We start from the raw sequence: 24,017 nt of genomic DNA on the forward strand, positions 1-24,017 counted from the left end.
TCACCCTTGGCTGTTATTGCATAGTTTTTCCTTCTGGAGCATCAGCTTTCAGCATCAGCAGCCTTCTGTAATAGTTGCATATGAGTCCCTCAGTTGTCCTTAGTGTGAAAAGATATTAAAATCATACAGTCATTGTTGTAAAGGATTCAAAAACACAAAAATGCTGAAAAACCAAAGAATTTGTGAGACCTGAAGGATTTTTCGGAAGAACAGCGGGCAGTTTAACTGTTTAATTGACAAACAAGAGACATGAACAACTATCACTAAAACAAACAAACAAACAAACAAACAAACAAACAAAAAACAGAAACTGTCATTCAGATAACAACACATTAAGAAGTGTATGAAAACTTTTGAACAGGGTCATTTTTATAAATTCAACTATTATTTTGTCTTGTGGACTATATATGAACGTCTTTCATGTGAAATATCTTATTTAAAAATAAACTTTTTTTTTTTGTATGATCCCTCTTATTTTAGTCAAATAATTAACAATTAAAAGATTCTGCTAGGTGTATGTAAACTTTTGACCTCAACTGTATACTTTAACAGAAGCCAGACCATCATAAAGGCTACTGATTATAGAACATACTGTATAAGAAATGTCTGGAAAAACTATTATCACTCATCACAGGCACAGATGCTGTTTAGGGGAAAAACATTGGATATCAGAGTTCACCAAGCCTGACCTTTTCATTCTTTGTGAATTATACATAATTATAATATTTGTAACACTGTTGTTTGCAACAAGTATTCTGTATCCAGTACCAAAATTCTGAATAAAAATAAACTTTGCTAAATTGTTGTTCAGTGCTTGTTTCTAAAATAATCTTTACTATCAAATAACTCCCATGTGATTGTTTATATATATATATATATATATATATATATATATATATATATATATATATATATGTGTGTGTGTGTATGTGACCCTGGACCACAAAACCAGTCATTAATTTAACCAGGTTAAATTTTACAAAACTGAGATATATACATCATATGAAAGCTCAATAAATAAGCTTTCTATTGATGTATAGTTTGTTAGGATAAGACAATATTTGGCCGAGATACAACTATTTGAAAATCTGGAATCTGAGGGTGCAAAAAAATCAAAATACTGAGAAAATCACCTTTAAAGTTGTCCAAATTAAGTTCTTAACAATGCATATTACTAATCTAAAATTACATTTTGATAGGTTTACAGTAGGAATTTTACAAAAATTCTTAATGTAACATGATCTTTACTTAATTTCCTAATGATTTTTGACATAAAAGAAAAATCAATAATTTTGACCCATACTATGTATTTTTGGCTATTGCTACAAATATACCCCAGCGACTTAAGACTGGTTTTGTGGTCCAGGGTCACAAATATATATATATATATATATATATATATATATATATATATATATATATATATATATATGTATGTATGTATATGTATGTGTATGTATATGTATGTATGTGTGTGTGTGTATCTTTATGTGTGAGTAATGAATGAAGACAAAAGTGCTGTATAGCTATATACATTTATTTTATATTTATAACTATATCACATTTGATCATTAGATTGTTGTCTCACAAAGTCCTTGTCATATACTAGTCATGCATTCCACTCATACATGTCACAGCCTATCTTTAACATGGACTCCTGTCAGTTTTAGTTCACTGCAAATCCAACTTAGGGTCCCACTATAATGGTAACGTTCGTAACCAACAACTTCTTTTCTGTTTTCAAAGTGTTAACATAATCACTTCTACCTCACTATACAGTTAAAAGAAAAACAGGTGGGTAAACGCTGTCTGTGATCTGGGCTGGAGACGTTTATCTCGTCCACCCAGAGCCTGAGTGACAGCGACAGCCCTTCTCCCCCATTTGGTTCTTCACTTCTTGAGAATCAACATGTTAGTGATTGATTAATTTATGAGATAAAGCCAGTGAAGATTTCTCTCTTTGTGAGGGGCATTTTCCTGTTTCTTTAGGTGTGGGGGTTTCAGCCACCCTGTGATAACGGGTCCTGTGTTGTGTTGAAGTAAAGTGGGTGACAGGTGTGAGTTTGCATAAAATGGCTGCTACCTCCCATGATGCCTCATGGGGGATGGCCAATGGGGCATGGCAATGTAGTGATGATGCTGATTAGCCTAGGGGTATATAAAGGAAAACCACCATGTTAACACTTCTGAGCAGTTGGAGCATTCCCAGCCTTGCCTCGGGTGTAGGGATTGCAAGGGAAAAAGCAAAACTACACGGATAAGACCCTGTGTAGTTTTGTTTTTTGGGGATATTTCGAGGCTCAACCGTTCTCACACTGTGTTTTCTGAAATCATATCTGGATAAGGACTTTGTTTCAGAAGACAAAACCTTTTGGGCTTCGTCCCTCCAGTTCAAGGCACTCTTGTGGATACAAGTAAGTACGCTTTGTGCTCTTGTACCCATGTGCCAGTGCAATGCTTTCTAATGATGCTTTGTTGTGTGCTTCTAACTAATAAAGCTAGTGGCAATGCCAAGTTTGATGTTCACTTTGAGAGATTTAGTTGGAAGGATACAGATTGTAAGCAATTTGAATACATTTTAATTCACTTTTGACTTAAGACGTTATTAATGGTATTTAATGGTACGGTGGTTTTAGTAAAGCCAAGAATAGCCTGTGATAGCATTAGAGTGATGTCCTAGCTGGGCCATGATGTCTTTTTAAGGGAATCAGCAGCAGAGATATCAGTTGCACCCCCAGCTATGTGCCACATGGTGACTGTCAATCAAGCTTAGTACGGACTATTTTTAGAGGATGCCTTTTGTGACACTAGGTTTCGTTAGCTTAGGACATTAATTGCAGTTTAAATGGATTTTTAGTTTAAAGTTGTTTCTAGACATTTCTGACTTGTTACTGTATTGAGAATCTGTGAAAATGTGATTTTCAGTTTGTGGTTTTTGAACTTGATATATGGGGTATTTGCTAATGCAGTTAATAATTATTTAGAGTTTTTGATATTGATGAACTTGGTTGTACCTTTGAATTATTGCCATGGTATTACAGCATTCACAGGATGCTATAATTTATTTTTAACGTATGTGTTTGCTTTTTTAATTAAATGAGAATGTATGTCAAAGTATTCTCAATTAAACATGAATACTAGTCTTTTTTTTAAAAAAAGTGTGATAAAAGTAGAGATGTTGTTTTGTGGTTGTATGTTTCAGAGCAATACTGTCATTTGAAGTTTTCATTTCGATTATGGTTTATGAATTTTGATATGTACATTATCTAAGATATGTAGTATCAAACTGTCTGATAGCTATCTAAGTAAGTACCCTATTTAATAATTACTTCCATATGAACTATATCTGAATTCATATACTGTTGTACTATCTATTTTAGGTAAAGGTCATGCATCTAGCAGTTCCTGTCAGCCATTTTTAATTCTAATTATAGACTAGTTCTCTTCTTCAAGTAACTTTTTAGTTTTGTCAGACAGTCAATGCTTGTGAATCTTATATGCTGAGAGTATTTGTGCTGATTTCCTTGTATTTAGACTTTAGTCATTAATATGTTTTTTAGATACTAAAAAAAGCACAGATGTTAAGGCATGTCAAAACTACTTCAGGGCCCAAAAACACCCACAGACCCCAGAGGGTTAAACCTCACAGTTAAAGATTATGCGATTATGTAGTACGTAAGAATAACATCTCCGTATTGCTTGGTAGAGGCCCGGTTGTTCAATTCCGCATTGACATTGAGTCACAAGTTGAATTGAGATGCGTAAGCCGCTGATTCAGATTCATTTTTGATAGTGACAAAATTTGATGATACAGGTCTGTCTGTCTTTATAACTGGAGGGCTATTCTAAAGTATGCGTCATGCCAGAAAAAGAGCTCACCGGAGGCCACAGGAACCAGTTGTTACTGTCATGTCCCATAAGCTGTCAGTTGATACGAGGTCCAAATGTTTGGCCTAACACCCAGCAGGGCGATTGAATCTCAAGTGACAGACTAGCTTCTACCAGGTAGTCAGGGATCACACCTCTGATTAGTCTGGTAGATGCAGCTAAAAATACCTGTTTGTATTTTATTGTCTTTTTGAGTTAAGATGTTATTTTAACCTTTTTGCATGCCATAATTATAACTTTATTCTGTTCTTTTAGGGTGCCTTTCACCATGTCAACACAGGCACCAACATTTACACAGCCGCTTCAGAGCGTTGTGGCACTTGAGGGTAGTGCTGCAACGTTCGAAGCTCAAGTTAGTGGTAAGAATGATTCCCACTTTGCCATTCCACTGCTGATATGTATTCTTCTTGACTCTTTTGATTAGAATCAATGCAATAAATGAGAAATGCAAAAAATAAACAAAAGCATAAAATAAATGCAATTAAATAAATGCATTTATAAAAAAAAAAGTTAACGCTTCAGTTTAGCTCAATGTGTCACTTTCCCTCCTACAAATAAAATGCATTATTTGTGGGAGGCATGTAAATTATTGATTTCAATATGCAATGTTTAAGCATCATAATAAAGTTGAAAATGCATTAATGTGGATCTATATGCATGTTCAGTTCAAAATTCAAATGAAACTCAGAATTTAATATGAAAATTTCATACAATGTGCAACAGGGGCCTCTAGCTCCATCTTTCTATCCACTAAGAGACATGCAATTTGACTATGGATTAAGAAATGTATTTGACAAAGCCTAGATATATATATATATTTTTTTTAATAATATAATAACATAAAGCGGTATCCACAGGTAATCCAGTTCCAGAGGTGAGCTGGTTTCGTGATGGCCAGGTTCTTACTGCTGCGGCTCTGCCCGGCGCTCAGATCTCGTTCAGCGATGGCCGCGCTGTTCTGATGATCCCCGCTGTGACAGCCGCACACAGTGGAAGATTTTCTGTGAGAGCCACCAATGGCGCTGGACAAGCCACTAGCACTGCTGAACTACTTGTTACAGGTAACAACACAATATGTAACTTGATTTTAGCTGTTGACACTACCCTCACAGTTTTCCTTTTCCTTTCAAAATGCTACTAAAAAGTACTGCTGCTGCACTCAAATGTTACTCTGCAGTGCTGGATAATAATTAAAATGATTACACATTAATTTGTAGTAGCCTAGTTTCCAAATTAGAGTCATGAATACTCCCACGGTAATCTGGCACCCTTGAGTGGGCAACAGTAAGCAAATATGTGGATTAACTGCTAGGCTCATAAAATTAATGACTGTTACTTGTTATAGAAAGTGGTATCTCCAGTGATACTGTTAAATGACACATGCAGGCTACCATAGCTTGGGGAATTTATGGAAAGGAATGTGTGTCACCTTTTACAGTGCTTGAAAGGTGGCGCTGTATTGACAGAGGGTTGAAATATGTTGGCTTTGTGGGGATTTTTTTTTTCTCTAAAAAACATATACAAATAAATACGTTTTAGTGTAGAGACAAATGTTTTTATTTTTTAATTTTTTTTTGGAAAGGTGAACTTTGTTGAGCGTTATATAACGTTAATGCCTGAGACGCGAGCGCAAAGTTCAAACTCGTCCGTCAATTAGCTAGTTCCGATTTTACTCGAACATTATTATTAGGGAAGGATTTATCCGTAATATTTTTTACTGGGATGCAGTACGTTTCTAAAACTATATGTACTTAATTCTTAGGCTATCTCCCAGCAAACATTTGGACGTGTAATGACCGTTGAAAAGACGTCCGTCCGACACGTCCCGTCATGGTTGAAAAATAGTTCCAAAATGGAAGTTGAACCGACGTCTTTTCTGGCCGTGAATTCCACGTCTCTTCTGGCCGTGAATTCCACGTCTCTTCAGCGCGTCCATGGACGTCAGAATTAGTCTTCTTCTGGATGTTTATATGGTGTGTTTATGCATAAGTGTAGGCATATAAGCCTGCATATAAAATAATCATACACTAATTGTGTTAAATCGTAATCAGGCGATTTTGACGTTTAAGCATCTAAACTTGACAAAGGTTCTAAAAAGGGCCAAAATCGGCCCAGTCATACCGAAACGTCTAGATAGAACACGTTATAATCACGTGTAGATCAAACAACACATTACTTTACTTATACATTTAAGTACTTAATATAATTAACTGCATCTGAATATAAGGTTAAGGTTTGATACATGCAATTATGCATAATTTATAGTTATTACAGTAACTACATGTTACAAGGTCACTGTAAAATAAAGTGTTATATTAACATTTTAGTAGTTCATTACAAATGATCAAAGATAACGGGATGAACTAAAGTCACAATTTATTTATCACATTTATTTTATGGTTTTAATACAAATTCACCAGGGAAACAGGAAAAATTAACATGTTCATCACGAAACAAATTCAGTTTCATAACTAAATTTAAGGAATTGAGCTGTCACAAATATCTCCCACATCTTTTTCACCCGAAAACTTATTTTTTATAACCCCCACCCCCCGCTCTTCCTGGAGCATGTTTTAGATGTTCAGCCATAGCGCCATCAATTTCCGATTACGTTGAATTGGGGTTCCACCTCTTCACAGCATCTGAGGGAAGAAAATATGAATGTAAAAAGCAAAAAGTTAAACAAGCACTTATTTTTAAAGTGTTTTTATCTATCAAACTAATTGTACAATGCAGTCGAACAAGACTTTTCCCATTCATTTCATGAACACATTAACCTGTGATATGAGTAACATGAGAACATTATATTTTAGTGGATTTCTCTGACACTCTACATGTCACAGTATTGAGAGCTTCTCTGAGATACCAAATGACTGAATGTTTCACCAGGACCACTCCCTCTCCTTAGTCTTCAAAAAGTCTAAAAGTAATGTAGTGACACTCTTATGGAAATAAGATAATTAATTATTTAAATTTGTCTAATTTTTAAACTGTGTGTCATGAATCAACATCTCAGAAAAATGTTATGCATTTCAAAACAAAGTGACGACTTAATTCGTGATGCAGGATGTTGATTTCATACATGTCCACATATGAGAACACCGGGACTAAAACATGTTAATTATGCGTTTGGACATTTCTGATAAAAACAGGTCTTTTAAATAAGACACAAGGAACATACGATGTGTCACAAATTACCTTGTATTATATTATATAAGGTGTAGCCTTGAATGCAGCCTTTTCCAGCTGGCCACCACCCTGCATGTTGAATTTTGCCATTAAGGCATTTGACATGATTCTGCGAAATAAACGATTCAGTCATAATATTAAAATGCATTGTAAGATCAGTATTACAAATTAGCAGTACTGTGCAGCTTGCCAATTGCATGCAGTGTTAAAACATACACTTTCACAACCACTCTCTATCATGTAATAAGTGCTCTATCCCTATCCAAAGTTTTTGTGACAAGTAATGACTCATTCATTTCTTACACTAACATTATGTTTTTATATCTTGTTTTAAGTCCTACGAACAACCTGATTTAGCACAGACATTACAACTTCAACACAAAAACAGGCAATTATATAAGTAGATATAGTGTGTGACAGAATTATACATTTTTTTCTGAAATACGACACAGCAAAACACACAAACAACGCTAGGTAAATACATACCTGTTCATACACAGTCTCTGACTGACATTCGGCCAACTCTGGACAGTTGCTGAACCTAAAAGTGACACCACAATCAAAATAATGTAATAATGTTTTGAAAAATCAAGAGCAAGACAGAATTGACAGCAAACAAAAACAATGGTATCGATATTGGCATTAGATTATCGATAAACAACTACTTGTACCTCTAATAAAAGATTTACAAACTGACTGTTTGCAAACTTTGCTTTAATGAATTTCCCATAAATGGCCTGCGTTTCAAACACCATATAATATTCCTTACTTGCTGATGGCATGGGGTAATTATCTGGTTCCACCTATTTGAAATTGTAAAACACCAAGGCAGGCTCCACTGTCCCCTCGGATTCTGAGCTGCTGTCCTCTTCCGCTAAGGCATCAACTCTTGCCCTTCGACATCTCCAGTTTCTTTGATAGTCAGAGGACATGTTTAGCAAATCTGAAATTACAAAATACTTTTAAAGCACTTATTGAAGTCAGCCATGCTCAAATGAATTTACAGATTTCAGTGAATTATTCCTGAGCTCCTCCTACAGTTTTAACATATCACAGTCTTTCATTGCATTTATTTTCAGAAATAAACTTTTAGAATGCTACATCTGAGTAGTACTTTTTAATTTAATCTTTAAACATGTTTAATCAACCGATGTGCTCTTATGTGCTGCATGTCATTGATATCAAAGTACATATATACACATATACATATATATATATATATATATATATATATATATATATATATATATATATATATGCCACAGATGAGTTTCTTTTTAGGGTTAAAAAAGACCATAGCATTAAACATTACCTTTTAGCATACTAGCTAACTTTAGCCCAAGTTAATTTAACTTGACAGTGTGCTTATACTTGCTTTTGGTTCCTCCGAGTAAAACAAGTAAAAATAAAATACATTAATAAAATACCTCAAAATGTACTTACCCATCCGTGAATTTTTAATGATTTGTAAACTCAAAAAACTCTCTCCTCGTGTGCGTTACGGCTCACTCCTCTTCTTCTGGTGTTTTTGGCGATTTTGCCAAACCAGCATAAAAAGATGCATTACCGCCACCTATTGATCTGGAATTTTGAGTATACAAACTGTCATATCTCGAGATAATCTGCTATAGAGATACCATATTGCGAGATTTGTAACAACATCTTGGCAGCAGTTTTTGCATCCAGCTCAGACTTTAAATTGTGACTTCATGAATAACTTATGTATATAGCCTATATATATTTAATCATTAAAAACGAAATAATTAAATCATATTGTAATGTATGGGAAACTGGTGGAATAATGGGTAAATGCAGTGATTTCACACTTAACTACAAGCAATTTGTGAATAGAATTTGACATAAAACAAGATGTAAAACAAATGGAAGTTTTTTAAATAAAGATTTCCGTGCTGGTTTGCATGGGTCTTACTAAACGTTTAAAGGACGTCAGTGGACGTCTATTAACAACCTCTTAAGAAACTACTTTGGGCACTTAAATTAATTACTGTAGTATGCCAATGTGAATGTGAATGTAAGCACAATTGCTTTTGCATATTTCATAAGGATTTTATAGAGGTTGACGATGGACTATAAATGCACGTGTAAAAGACGTCACCTGCTGGACGTCCTTTCACAACCGAATCACAACCGGGTATATTTTGAACTACACTCAGCTAAAAGTCAAAGTAACAACTTTACATGCAACCACATATAATTGTAGACATGTACAAATGCATCTGAATGCATTTTTAAGAAATATTTTGTGTTAAAATTTTTTGCATATTTTGTCGTCCTACCGCTACTATTTTTGGCCAGGGACAGGACGTCGCCGTCGGACCAATGTTTGCTGGGCTGTATCGCAAACATCGCAAAATGTTTAGTATAAAAACGTTTTGAGTATAGTTAGACAATTCGATATCGTGAGATAAACAGCCAGCTTGTTCCTGAAATTGTACAGGTGAGGGCTAAAAATTCCTTTAAACCGTACCGTGTAAACGCTAATAAGTCCCTCACTGCATGTTGATATTCTCATATTTTCTATAATCTTTTTCTCTTCTTCTTCTTTAACAATTTTCTGGAATTTATTCAGCTTGAACCGTAAAATCAACCATTGTAGGTATTTTTAGTCTGCTAAAATGCCCTATTTTTGGTGTTTATAAATTGAGAAAGAAGAGAAAAGTTGGAATTTAACTTTGATAATGTTCATTTAAATAAAAACGTTACAGTAGCCTACTATCCCTTTGCTGCCTTGCAAGCTTTGGTCTTTTCTTCAGGAAATGCTAATCTTATTTAAAAATAAAAATGTGACCCTGGACCACAAAACCAGTCATAAGGCTCAATTTTTTTAATTTGTCAGAAAGCTGAATAAATAAGCTTTCCATTGATGTATGGTTTGGACAATATTTGGCCAAGATACTATTTTAAAATCTGGAATCTGAGTTGTCCAAATTAAGTGCTTAGCAATGCATATTACTAATCAAAAATTAAGTTTTGATATATTCATGGTAGGTTATTTACAAAATATCTGAATGGAACATGATCTTTACCTAGTATTCTAATGATTTTTGGCATACAAGAACAGTTGATAATTTTGACCCACACAGTGTATTTTTGGCTATTGCTACAAATGTACCCTTGCTACTTAAGACATTTTTTGTGGTCCAGGGTCACAATGTTTTAAAGGTCTCTTTGCACTTTAGTTAGGCACATGCATTTATTTATGCACATTTATATTTTGCAAATACCAGACGTGGTTTATTTTATCCTGTAAAATAGGATGTATGAAACTGTTGTTAAATGTCAGAAAAATGACAAAGCATTTATTCATTTTCAGCTGAAACTGCGCCACCAAACTTCATTCAGAGACTACAAAGTATGACTGTGAGACAAGGGAGCCAAGTAAGACTAGATGTTCGAGTTACAGGAATCCCTGCACCTGTGGTTAAGTTCTACAGAGAGGGAGCTGAGATTCAGAGCTCAGCTGACTTTCAGATTGTTCAAGATGGAGACCTTTACAGTTTGTTGATTGCTGAGGCCTTTCCAGAAGATTCTGGAACTTATTCTGTCAGTGCTTCCAACAGCAGTGGACGTGCAACTTCAACTGCTGAGTTGCTTGTTCAGGGTAAGATTTTTAGCTGGTTAAAATTGTTGCATACATTTTTGTTTTAATATTTAACAAAAATTTAACAAAATTTTAATTTATAATTCACAGGTGAAGAAGAAGCTGTACCTGCAAAGAAGCCGAAAACGATCATTTCAGCCTCTCAGATTTCACAGACCCGTCAGACAAGAGTAGAGAAGGTAAGTTCCAGTCTCAACACTGAAGCAACACAATATAGTCTCTTTAACCCTTTAGACCAGTGTGTTAATTGTTTTTTTTTTTCTAACAGAAAATGGAAGCTCATTATGAGGCCACAGCCATGATGCAAATGCAAGTAGAGGGTGGGGTTGTGACCCAACAGCTGGCACATAAAACTCCTCCTCGTGTGCCTCCTAAACCAACCTCCAAATCCCCCCCTTCACAATTGACTAAAGTGTCAGCCGCTCGCCAACAGTCTCCCTCTCCTGTGAGGCATGTTAAGGGCCCGACACCCACTCCTGTCAGGTAATGTGTCTAAAGTGTTCAGATTTACATTTGAGACAATTCTTGTAATACATTTCATTGGCTTGGTTAAAAACCTATATTGATTTGATGATAATGACTTCAAGTAATTTTCTGCTCCAAATCATTCATCCCATATTACAAAAGGTTTATACATAAAGAAATAAATAGCACTTTTTTGTGCAAATATGTATCCATGTACAGTGGTGGCCAAAATTATTAGAACACTAGTATTTTCACCAGCTAAAAAAATGGTTTAAAGTAGTGCTGTAGTGTGTCAGTGGGAACATTCATTTTGCCATTAATTGTAATAATCCAGTGAGATTTTTGTTTGCACAAGGACTCTGACAGCAGCCAGTGCTCCACATAGAGATCTGATCTCACCATCATCCAGTCTGTCTGGAACGACATAAAGAAAGAACAAACTGAGACACACTAAATCCAGAAAACCTGTGGTAACGTGCTTTAAGAAACCTACCTGCAAAGCTACCTGAAAAAAAATGCGCAAGTGCACCTAGGGCAAAAGCTCCTTTAAACGCAAAGGATGGTCACACTAAATGTTGATTTAATTTAGTAAATTGATAAAGAAAATCTTTTACAGCATTTTACACCAACTTTTAACCGTACTGTTGCTTTGCAGGTAGGTCTCTTGAAGCATCTTAGAGTTCTTCTGGATTTAGTCTGTTTCAGTTTGTTCTGTTTCTTCATGTCATTTCAGACAGACTGAAAAGACAGACTGAACAATGATGAGATCAGATCTCTGTGTGGAGCTCTGGTTGCTGTCAGACTCAATGTGCAAACAAAAATCTCACTGGATTATTACAATTACTGGCAAAATGAATGTTTGGAAATGTAAACTAATATTTCCTACTGACACACTACAGCAAAAGATAGAAATAACTGACTTAAAACCATTTTTAGCTGATTAAAATACTAGTGTTCTAGTAAGTTTGGCCACCACTGTATATTTAAATGATTTGTACAGACTTTTATTCCCATACTTTTCTTAGATTTATTATGTAGAGGCCAGTCATAACGAAAAAGCTTTATTTTACATGGAAAAGTCGCCCCCTTATGGGTGCTGCCAGCTGTGTCTTGTTCAATAGAGTTATTACTACTAGTACAACTACTACTACTACTACTAATTTATTAATTAATTTAAAAAATAATAAATTATTTTGTATGTTTTAAAGATTTATGTTAAATATTTATATAAATATTTAATTATTATAAATATTTATATATCTAAGCTTTTTTTTTTACCTTCTCTAGTTAAATTTATAGATCTCCTGCAGTGTGACAAATTAATTTTCTAACACTAATATTTTATGCAGTCTTTCCGTTAATGTGGTCATAAAATTTGCATGTTTAATAATTGGGAGTATCATTCACCCAACTCTCATCAACGCTAAGGCTAAGGTTTGCGATTCATGTTCTCATAACTTGTTTTTCCATTTAATTTCAGAGCTGTGTCACCGTCTACCAGACTATCTGTTTCCCCAATCAGACCAGTCAAATCCCCTGTGATGAGCCGCAAACAGGTCACGCAAGGCTCTGAGGTCCTGCCCCCGTGGAAACAGGCAGGATATGTTTCAGAAGCCAGCTACACCCGGATGATTGCCGGAACAAAACAAGTGCAGACGACCTCTACGCACGTCCAAATGGAACAGCGCTGGGAAGGCTCTGTCGCTGTTCAGCAACAAGCTGGTGCTGTCAAAGAGGTAAAGAATTTCCCATTAGGCAAACTTGCTTTAAATCATTCTGCATATTACAAATGGCGTATTCAGTTGTGCCACCACTTCCTTTCCTCAAGTGTTTATCTCATGTGAATGTTTGTTTGTCGGTATAAATACCTAATGACGTCTTGCAACCCAATTCTACTTGCATGCAAAAAAGGAGCAGCAAAACACGGATGAGAAAAGTATTGCTGTTGCCACTGTGGTGGCGGCAGTGGACCAGGCTCGTAGTCGTGGGCCGCTCAGTGGCTCTCTAGAACAGCCCAGTGTTGAAACCGGCATAACTGCAGTACACATTACATCTCAAAATGAGCAGGTAGTTTGGTAGTGCTGTGGATGTCACCCATTCAAATCTCATACTCCCATTTTTCCCCCACTGACTCCACAAAGATTTTTATAGGATGGCAATAACAGATTTTACTAGCTCATTTTTTCCACTCATTACTTCATCCTTACCTTCCTTTCCAAATGTAAACAATTTTTTTGTATATTTAGACAACAATTTAGAGATTTCTTTCCACATGTTCATAGATATCATGTAAGGAAATCCAAGAGGAATCCTTCTCAACTGTGACAACTCATAAAATCAATATTGAGAGATCTTTGGAAGAGATCTCATCAACTGCAGAGGTAGAATCTAGGAGAATAATATTTCAGTTGGACACACTTCTAATGCCTTCTATTCTGTCTTCCATTCACTTCACTTTGTTTTTCAGAGAGCACCTTATGTTTTTGTGTTTAAGGGCAACATTTTAAAGGTTGCATTTTAAGTCATAGTGATTAAATTTGATTGGATTCACAGAAATGAACAGAACTCTAACATCAGTTTTGTCAGTGAAGTTTAAAATGAGTACTAAATCAAAATGGATCCTTTTGACTTTGTCAACGACAATAACTACAAAAAGGATTATAAAGGCAAAGCTTTGTCTTTTCTAAACCTTTTTAAAGCAGTGAATGTTATTCCAAATGCATAAGAACATTTAAATCTAGAGTTTGATTGTAAATGTGAACTTATTTTATATGCAATTCATATAAATGTTACCCTTGAATCAATGGAGGTTTTCAACACTTTTCAACACTAATGTTTAGTAGACAACTCCACTCGCTGGTGTCTTTTCCAGCTTTCATTCCATGCTTTTATTTACAGTGTTCAAGCCATGTATTTTACATGAGAATGGATTCTGCCTGTACATGTGTTCAAGATATTGATCAGTGATTGCTCTTACCAGGGTGGTGGGAAAAGAGCAGAAGCTGTCGCCACTGTGCTTGCTGCTGTTGATCATGCACGTATACGAAAGCCCACGCATGCTGAAGGGGCTCTGATGGAAGAAGAGACTGATATAAGACAACAAGAAATGCTAGCAACTAAGCAACATGTCACAAGTAAAAAGGAGCTGTTGCTAATTCCCCCTGAAATGCCAACAACTTCTACTACTACTGAGAAGAGTGTACATGTCACCCAGGTTAGAAGCTTTTAACAGAACCTGAAATGTGAAAACGTTTTTTTTTTGTTTTTTTTTTGGTGTATTTGCATTCAAATATCATCTGTTGATTTGTAATAGATTCAAAGAACTACTGAGGTTAGCTCCAAGATGGAGACTGACCTTGCACCATCCCCAGTTCCACATTTTACAGTATCAAAAGTTACTGTACCAAAACCAGATCATAGCTATGAGGTAAGATTTGGTGATTACAGGCAAGCAGTGAAACCCCTCTTTTCTGAGGAACATAATTTTCAGATATTTTTGACCCTGGACCACAAAACCAGTCTTATGTAGCATGTATTGGTCAAAATGATCACATTAGCATTGGGATGTTAAGAAAAGATCATGCTCTATGAAGATATTCTATTAAGATATTTTGTAAATATATTGAAACTTGAAGACAAGTTTCTCAATATTTAGATTTTTTTTTTTTTGCACCCTCAGATTCCAGATTTTTTAATATTTGTATCTCAGCCAAATATTGTCCTATCCTAACAAACCATGCTTATTTATTCAGCTTGATGTATACATTATGACTGGTTTTGTGGTCACATTTAGGGAAGAGGGTAATGAGAGAGAACACTTACAGTATAGAACATAAATGAATTTGAATGAACTGTATGAAATAAATATAAAATCTATTTTGATTCAATTTAAATAATTTTCCTGCTTGCCTGAAACAGTAGATTTATGCAAAGTGGGTTCCAAAGCTCTGAGATCACTATGACAATCTGTGATATTAGTAATTTAATCTAAAAATTGAATAAAATATATATATTTAATATTTAGCGGTTTTTATGTAACTAATTATTTGTGCCATTGAACAAATCTTAAAATATCAGATTATCATGCTTTTCATATTCTTAGAGTTTACTAAGATATTGTGAAATTAAAGTACATTTAAGCTTTGTATTAAATTAAATGCAATGCAACATAAATGCATTTTCACTAGCGGTCTCAGAATTTTGGTGTCACTTTATGTTTTAGACTTTATTTTAACATTTTGATCACTATCCTTTAACACGTGCTGCCTCTCCAGACCAATCTAAAGAAAAACCCACCCTCAATAACTTTCCACTATAACACCCTTCCATTAGTTTGTCCATCAACCTCTTTTTAAACCATCAAGTTATTAAACCATTAGGTATATGAATGATCTGAACTTGCTAACCAATTAATTTTTTCCATCATCCTTCTAAAGGTTCCCTGACTCCTCTCCTCTGTGTGGCTAAAAAGTGATCTTTTTGTGGTATATTGTGGTAATGTTGCTTTTCTTGGGTTGGTCAGGTTTCAATAGCAGGTTCTGCTATTGCCACACTACAAAAAGGGTTATCCTCAACTGCTGGAGCTCAAAAGATCATCAAGCCTGTCAAACCTCCAACACATAAGATTGTGGAGACTCGTGTGACCCCAGAGTCGACTCCTTCTCCTTTTAGAGACACTGCTGAGAGATACCAAGCTCATTATGAAACTGAGTTACACAGAAAGATAGGTGTTTCATTTGCTGGTGAAGAATGGGACACAAAGGTTTGTAGTTTGTAGTGTTTTCTAACATTTCACTTAATATCTCTGGTTATTCTTCATTATAAGGAGTCTTGTGTGGGTGGATTATCACTTATGAAAGATTCCTCAAGGCCTTTTCCTTACAGAAGTCAACTGATATACAGGGGATTTCTTCTCATCATTTCCTCCTAAACTTAACCATAAACTCTTTTCTTTTTTAACATAATTTGTGCCTCTTCGCTAACAAAAAAATTGTGTGATGGAGTCATTTGGTAAATGTTGATTTTTCCTGCAGGTTGTTGAGACTGCAGCGATCCCCTCAGCTATCAGAGAGCCTGTAGTGCCCCCTACCTTGATAGCAGTAAGTGTTTATTAACGGATTAATACAATTCAAATTTATAGAATCCCTTGAATGATCTCTAAATACAAATTGGTGTCTTGTTCACTAGGGTTTGAAGAATGTGACTGTCACAGAGGGAGAGTCTGTCACTCTGGAGTGCCAGATTTCAGGCCATCCCACCCCTGCCATTATGTGGTTTAGAGAAGATTACAGAATTGAACACTCCATTGACTTCCAGATCACTTATGAAAACAGCTATGCCCGCTTGGTAATTCGTGAGGCCTTTGCTGAAGATAGTGGCCGCTTCACTTGCACTGCTACCAGTGAGGCTGGAACTATTACCACCTCTTGCTACCTGCTTGTCAAAGGTAAGCCTTGAAATAATTGGACATATTCTAAGCTAATTTCTTTTGTGGTACTGCTTATTTTATGTGTATTTCTGTAATAAACCTATTAAAATGCTGGACCATCCCTCACCCTGGACCATAAAACCTTAAGTAGCATGGATATATTTGTGGCAATAACCAAAAATGCATTGTATGGGTCAAAATTATCGATTTTTATTTTATGCCAAAAATCATTAGGATATTAAAGTAAAGATCATGTTCCATGAAGATATTTTGTTAATTTCCTACCATAAATATATCAAAACTTAATTTTTGATTAGTAATATGCATTGCTAAGAACTTGCTAGGTGATTTTCTCAATATTTGCACCCTCAGATTCCTGATTTTCAAATAGTTGTATCTTGGCCAAATATTGTCCTTTATTGTCATTTATTCAGCTTTCAGATGATGCATAAAACTCAGTTTTAAAAAACTGACCCTTATGACTCGTTTTGTGGCCCAGGGTCACAAATATTTAATATAAAAAAAAAAAAACATTTTTTTAAACCAACCATAAGTAAGATTCAGTTCACAAAAAGCAAATATTTTATTGTGTATTTACTTTGTTTATTTATATACTTTATCTTTCGTCACAGTGTCTGAGGAGATTGAGAGCAGAGAGGAGATTACTCTCCAGGAGAAACAGTAAGTTACAAGGACTCTTGGACCTTAACTAGCAAATAAAAGTAGAGCTGAAAAGTAACAAACTTTAATAATCATTGTAATAATTTTGTTTGTGTGTGTTTTAAACAAGGACTGTTATTGAAGCCAAAGCAGAGACTGAAATAAGCGCAGTCTCTGTGGAAACTGGAGCACCTGCTGCTCCTTTCTTTGTGAAGAAGCCAGTGGTTCAGAAGCTGGTTGAGGGAGGCAGTGTTGTCTTTCAGTGCCAAATCGGAGGAAGCCCTAAGCCCCATATTTACTGGAAGAAGAGTGGAGTTCCACTCACCACTGGATACAGGTATAGATTTTCAGTACGGTCTGAACCTAGTTGGTCTTTACAATGTGAAACAGAAAGCTAATGCTTTTCTTGTAATATAACAGATATAGAGTATCCTACAACAAGGATACAGGGGAATGCAAGTTGGAAATTTCTATGACATTTGCTGATGACGCTGGAGAGTACACCATCTTTGCCAAGAATCAACACGGAGAGGCTTCTGCTTCCACAAGTCTTCTTGAAGAAGGTTAGTAGTGGCTTTACTATCGAACAGAACAGAACAGAACAAAACAGAACAGAAAAATCAAAATCAACATGCCATTATGCTTTTACAGAGGAGTTTGAGGCCTATATGAAGAAACTGGATGTGACATATGTAACAGAAGTGACAACAATAGTGCAGGAGCCCAAAGTGGCAGATGTGCCCCCCGTAGTTGTAAGCGAATATGAAAAAGAGATGATGCAAAGAAGGATGGCTCAGCAAACGCAGATGATGCAGTCCTTCATCTCAGCGACGGTATGAATTTTTATGGGAAAACTGATTGTTTTGTAATGAGATCATAAATCACATTAACATTTTTAAAATGTGCTTATTAAGAGAAAGAGAAATGCCTCTAATATACATCAATTTTGCTATTTTCAGGAATTTCAAATATCTGCAATTGAGCGAAAAATAATCCAAGAGATTGAAATCCGCATCCTTAAAATAACTTACCGAGAACTTGTGATTGAGGATGGTGAGGAGATGGTCATGAATGTTGCTGAGCATGAGGCTGTCGGATCCTCATTTAGCACTCCGGTCAAAAGCTACAGAATTCTGGAAGGAGTGGGTGTTACTTTCCATTGCAAGATGGAAGGAACGCCATTACCAAAGGTAAGGGTGTTAATTCTTTTTCAAAAATTATATTCTAACTCCAGCATGATGTATATTTACAAAGTAATTTTAAATCATTTGTGTTAAATAGATTGCCTGGTATAAAGATGGCAAGCGCATTAAGCATGGAGGCCGCTATCAGATGGAGGTTCTACAAGATGGTAGAGCTAGTCTGCGCCTACCTGTGGTGTTGCCAGAAGATGAGGGCATCTATACTGCATTTGCTAGCAATATGAAAGGCAACGCAGTCAGTTCCGGAAAGCTCTATGTGGAGTCCACAGCAGCTGCTCAGCCTTACTACCCACAGGCTGAAGCTGTGAGGAGAGTCCAGTGAGTTTCCTTTGCTTTACTAAGCTTTTTCTCTGTATTCGCTGTGTTATAACTAGATGTAATGTTGTCCACATTTACACTTCTAATGTTTTAGGTCTACGTCTCCAATGTCTGCTCGCTCAACTAGTTACTCCCCTGGACGTTCTCCTGCTCGCTCTGTTAGCCGTTCTCCTGCTCGTAGACTTGATGACACTGATGAGAGTCAACTGGAGAGGCTATATAAGCCTGTCTTTGTACAGAAGCCATCATCCTTCAGGTGTTCTGAAGGACAGACTGCAAGGTTTGACTTGAAAGTAGTTGGAAGACCTATGCCCGACACTTACTGGTTCCACAATGGTAAGTGTTTTTAAAACTATGCTGTTTTTTTTTTTTTTAAGAAATTACTACTTTTATTGAGCAGTCACATATTAAACTGGTTTCTTTCTTGCTTGTTAAAAATGGAACAAAACCGTTTATTGTTTATTTATTATCATTACTAAAGGACAACAAGTGGTCAATGACTACACCCACAAAATTGTGGTAAAGGAGGATGGTACCCAGTCAATGATTGTGGTTCCTGCCATGCCTCAGGACTCTGGAGAGTGGACAGTTGTTGCTCAGAATAGAGCTGGAAAGGCAACCGTATCTATGACTCTCACTGTGGAAGGTAAACCATTTGTTTTTGTTTTAACTCTATGTTAGTTCTAGACTTGATGCGGTGGAAGATTCTTTAAACGTATGGTTTACGTATTACAGCGAAGGAAAATTTGGTCCGACCCCAGTTCATTGAAAAGCTAAAGAATATCAGCGTCAAGGAAGGAAGTTTGGTTGAGTTGGCAGTAAAAGCCATTGGAAACCCCCTCCCTGACATTGTCTGGCTGAAAAACAGTGACATCATCTCTCCTCATAAATACCCTCATATAAAGTAAGTGACTTGCTTACAAATTATTGCTTAATTTGGTCTGGTTCGTGATAATAAATTATGTTAAATGCAAAATTTGTATGACAGAATTGAGGCTACCAAAGGACAAGCACATTTCCAGATTCCTCAGACTACTGGCACTGACAGTGCATGGTACACAGCCACAGCTATTAACAAAGCTGGCAGAGATACCACTCGCTGCAGAGTCAATGTTGAGGTTGAGTTCACCGAACCTGAACCAGAAAGAAGACTCATCATTCCCAAAGGAACATATAAGGCTAAGGACGTTGCTCCACCTGAGATTGAACCACTGCATCTTCGCTATGGTCAGGAACAGTGGGAAGAGGGTGATCTCTTTGACAAAGAAAAACAACAGAAGCCACACTTTAAAAAGAAGCTTACTTCAGTCAGGATGAAGCGATTTGGACCTGTGCACTTTGAGTGCAGACTGACTCCTATTGGTGACCCAAATATGGTTGTTGAGTGGCTCCATGATGGCAAGCCACTGGAAGCTGCTAACAGACTACGTATGATCAATGAGTTTGGCTATTGCAGTCTTGATTATGAAGTTGCCTATTCCAGAGATAGTGGTGTCATTACTTGCAGAGCTACCAACAAATTTGGTGCTGACCAGACCTCGGCTACACTAATTGTGAAGGATGAGAAGAGTCTAGTGGAGGAAAGCCAGTTGCCAGAAGGTAAAAAAATACAGAGAATAGATGAAATGGAGAGAATTGCCCATGAGGGCGCACCCTCAGGAGTAACTGGAGATGACATGACAGAGAAGACCAAGCCAGAGATTGTCTTGCTCCCAGAACCCATAAAAGTATATGAGAGTGAAACAGCCAAATATCGGTGTAGAGTGACCGGTTACCCCACTCCCAAAGTCAACTGGTACCTTAATGGACAGCTCATTCGAAAGAGCAAACGATTCAGACTACACTATGATGGTATTCACTATTTGGAAATCACTGACTGTAAGTCCTATGATTCTGGAGAGGTCAGAGTATTGGCTGAGAACCCAGAAGGTACAGCTGAGCATACTGTCAAGCTGGAAATCCAACAGAAGGAAGACTTCCGGTCAATCTTGCGCCGTGCTCCTGAGAAGGCTCAGGAGGCACCTGGCCCTGAACCTGGCAGAGTATCTTTTGATGTTGTGAAGGTTGATAAACCCGCAGAGGCTACACAGGCAAAAGAGGTTGTCAGACTGAAGAGGGCTGAGAGAGTTGTTCATGAAAGATCCACAGAAGAGACAGAGGAGCTGCGAAGCAAATTTAAGCGCAGGACTGAAGAGGGCTATTATGAAGCCATATCCTCAGTCGAGCTGAAGTCTCGCAAAAAGGATGAATCTTATGAAGGAATGCTAAAGAAAAGAAAAGAAGAACTTCTGCACTGGACCAAAGAGGTGTCTGAGTTAGAAAAGAAGAAAGAGGAGGAGGAAGGCAAACTTAAAATTCCTACAATCAGACCTGAGAAAATTACTCTGTCCCCTAGCATGGAGGCTCCAAAGATCTTGGAAAGAATTCAGAGCCAGACAGTAGCTCTGTCTGAGGAAGTTCGCTTCCGTTGTAGGGTTGTTGGTAAACCAGATCCAGAGTGCCAGTGGTTTAAAAATGGCATTTTAATTGAGAAATCAGATCGTATTTATTGGTATTGGCCCGAGGACCATGTCTGTGAATTAGTAATCAGAGATGTCTTAGCTGAGGACTCTGCTAGTATCATGGTCAAAGCCATTAACATCGCTGGTGAGGCCTCAAGCCATGCTTTCTTGTTGGTGCAAGGTATGTATTGTCATTTATAAATCAGTGTTACTCTTACAATCACTGTTCATGTCAAATTTACTTTATCTTATAATTCTCTCTGGGTTTTTGCAGCCAAGCAGCTTGTAACTTTTACCCAGACACTGGAGGATGCCTACGCTAAAGAGAAAGACACAATGGTAACCTTTGAATGTGAGACAAACGAGCCATTTGTCAAAGTCAAATGGATGAAGGACAATGCTGAAATTTTCTCTGGAGACAAATACAGGATGCACTCTGACAGAAAGGTGCACTTCCTGTCTGTGCTCATAATCGACATGCAAGATGATGCAGATTACACTTGTGCTTTAGTTGATGATGACCACATAAGAACCACTGCCAGACTTAATGTTGAAGGTGCGCTTACACTTAACTAATTTGTTGCTTTTTTATTTTGCATTCACATATTTGAATATTTGTTTAAACATCCAAATTGTTTTACAGGTGCACTATTGGAAATTATAAAAAATCTGGAGAGTGTTGAAGTGCCTGAGACATACTCTGGAGAGTTTGAATGTGAACTGTCTCGAGAAGATGCCGAAGGCATCTGGTACTTTGAGAATAAAGAAATTACACCAAGCCTTAAATATGTTGTATCCTCTCGTCGTGGCCGACACTCCTTGTCTGTAAAAGACGTTAGGAAGGAGGACCAAGGCAAATACACTTTTAAAGTGGGTGATCTAAAGACAAGTGCCTCACTGAAGATGAAATGTAAGGAGAATTTTAAAATAATTTATCTATTATTATGCATAGACTAACAGTGTTCTCCACTAAAATAGGAACTTCTTCAAAAATAATATGTAAATAATTGTGTACATTTGTTTTATTTTAGTGCGTCCTGTGACTCTGATGCAAGGCCTCTCTGATCTGACAATTTGTGAGGGTGATATCGCCCAGTTGGAGGTGCGATTCTCTCAGGAAAATGTGGAGGGAACATGGATGAAAAATGGCCTGCCCATCTCTGCCACAGACAGAATTCACATTGTCATTGACAAACTTGTCCACAAGCTTCTGGTTGAAAATGTCAACAGGGATGATGGAGGAGTCTACTCATTTGTTGTTCCTATTCAAGGCATTTCTACTTCTGGAAAACTTACTGTCCAAAGTAAGTTGTTTTTTGATGCTGATGCATAGACTTACCTAAATACAGTAAGAGAATGCAGAATCGTAACTTTTAATTTTTCTCTCTTCACAGCAATTGAAATCATATCACCTCTAAAGGATGTCCATTCTATTGAGGGTACTAAGGCAGTACTAGAAACTAAAATCTCTGCCTCTGATGTTGCCTCTGTGAAATGGTACCAAAATGACAAACTGCTTGTGGCTAGTGAGAGAATCCAGATGGTTGCCAAAGGGACCAAACAGAGACTAGTTTTAAATAGGTCCTTCGCTTCTGATGAAGGACAATATAAGATGGTTGTCGGCAGAGTGGAAACATCTTGTAAACTGACTATTGAGAGTGAGTGCTTCTGTTAATGAACCAATAATATGTCTTTAATTAAATTTTTATGAGTTTCCATTATTAACAAACATATTTATGTCATACAGAGGTCAGCATCATCAAGCACATGCAGGACTGTGTGTGCACTGAAACTCAGAATGTCACCTTTGAAGTAGAATTGTCCCACGCTGGAATAGATGCCTATTGGACCTTCAAGAATCAGCCTCTCAAGACTGGACCCAAACACAAAATTGAGTCCAAAGGGAAGCACTATAGCCTGACAATCATCAACGCTATGAAGGATGAAGAGGGCCAGTATACATTTGCAGCAGGCGAAAAGACATCAAGTGCAAAACTAACTGTATCAGGTATGATTTTTGTCATTTGTCAGATATCTGTCAAGTTGATGCACAGATATTGCCTCACGGTTATGTTTTTCTCACACTAGGTGGAGCTATAAACAGACCACTCCATGATGTGACTGTAGCAGAATCCCAAACTGCTGTTCTGGAGTGTGAGGTTGCCAACCCCACATCTGAAGGCAAGTGGCTTAAGGATGGCCACTCTGTTAACTTTAGTGACAATGTCAGAAGTGAGGATATAGGAGCAGTCCGCCGACTTGTCTTTGTTATCACAAGACCACAAGATATTGGGGAGTACACCTATCAAGTGGCAAACTCCAAGACATCTGCCAACCTAAGGGTTGAAGGTAATTTTACTACTATGTTTGGAAGCCAGAATTCATTTTTCATACTGCACATATGTAACTGATTGCAAATGTGTCTTCCACAGCTGTGAAGATCAAGAAAACACTGAAGAACCAAACAGTCACCGAAACCCATGAGGCAGTGTTTAGTCTTGAGCTCACTCATTTAGATGTGAAAGGATCCCAGTGGATTAAGAATGGAATAGAAATTGTCCCTAGTGACAAATATGAGATAACAGTCGAAGGATTGGTTCACACCTTGAAGATCAAGAACTGCAACTCCCAAGATGAATCAGTCTATGGATTCAAACTGGGAAAACTTTCTGCTAATGCCAGACTGAATGTTGAAAGTAAGTTTATTATTTGCCAAAACCAAAGACAGTTTGCATTTAAAAGAA

The 24,017-nt window shown here is 36.8% G+C and overlaps 1 protein-coding gene and 1 long non-coding RNA gene across 2 annotated transcripts in view; one reads left to right on the forward strand and one right to left on the reverse strand.

Moving 5' to 3' along the window:
* The first annotated feature begins 4,156 nt into the window (after positions 1–4,156).
* The window catches only part of ttn.2 (titin, tandem duplicate 2), a 160,670-nt gene continuing 140,809 nt past the window's right edge, over positions 4,157–24,017 (forward strand). The window contains exons 1-30 of the mRNA XM_073845071.1: positions 4,157–4,247; positions 4,746–4,949; positions 10,412–10,699; positions 10,790–10,878; positions 10,968–11,182; positions 12,645–12,900; positions 13,076–13,231; positions 13,447–13,545; positions 14,145–14,378; positions 14,478–14,591; positions 15,687–15,926; positions 16,198–16,263; positions 16,352–16,610; positions 17,225–17,273; positions 17,383–17,589; positions 17,673–17,815; positions 17,904–18,085; positions 18,212–18,442; positions 18,534–18,772; positions 18,867–19,108; positions 19,254–19,418; positions 19,508–19,676; positions 19,761–21,454; positions 21,548–21,829; positions 21,917–22,183; positions 22,305–22,577; positions 22,668–22,931; positions 23,021–23,281; positions 23,362–23,622; positions 23,706–23,969. Coding sequence (XP_073701172.1) covers positions 4,157–4,247; positions 4,746–4,949; positions 10,412–10,699; positions 10,790–10,878; positions 10,968–11,182; positions 12,645–12,900; positions 13,076–13,231; positions 13,447–13,545; positions 14,145–14,378; positions 14,478–14,591; positions 15,687–15,926; positions 16,198–16,263; positions 16,352–16,610; positions 17,225–17,273; positions 17,383–17,589; positions 17,673–17,815; positions 17,904–18,085; positions 18,212–18,442; positions 18,534–18,772; positions 18,867–19,108; positions 19,254–19,418; positions 19,508–19,676; positions 19,761–21,454; positions 21,548–21,829; positions 21,917–22,183; positions 22,305–22,577; positions 22,668–22,931; positions 23,021–23,281; positions 23,362–23,622; positions 23,706–23,969 — 7,504 coding nt within the window. The remainder of the gene's footprint in view (positions 4,248–4,745; positions 4,950–10,411; positions 10,700–10,789; positions 10,879–10,967; positions 11,183–12,644; positions 12,901–13,075; positions 13,232–13,446; positions 13,546–14,144; positions 14,379–14,477; positions 14,592–15,686; positions 15,927–16,197; positions 16,264–16,351; positions 16,611–17,224; positions 17,274–17,382; positions 17,590–17,672; positions 17,816–17,903; positions 18,086–18,211; positions 18,443–18,533; positions 18,773–18,866; positions 19,109–19,253; positions 19,419–19,507; positions 19,677–19,760; positions 21,455–21,547; positions 21,830–21,916; positions 22,184–22,304; positions 22,578–22,667; positions 22,932–23,020; positions 23,282–23,361; positions 23,623–23,705; positions 23,970–24,017) is intronic.
* Positions 7,109–8,058, reverse strand: LOC141340385 (uncharacterized). The gene is made up of 3 exons (XR_012356571.1): positions 7,847–8,058; positions 7,564–7,618; positions 7,109–7,186 (listed from the first exon to the last, which is right to left on the reverse strand). It is a non-coding gene; the product is annotated as an uncharacterized lncRNA (long non-coding RNA).

Source organism: Garra rufa, chromosome 8 (assembly GCF_049309525.1).
Source record: "Garra rufa chromosome 8, GarRuf1.0, whole genome shotgun sequence".
Lineage (NCBI taxonomy): Eukaryota > Metazoa > Chordata > Actinopteri > Cypriniformes > Cyprinidae > Garra > Garra rufa.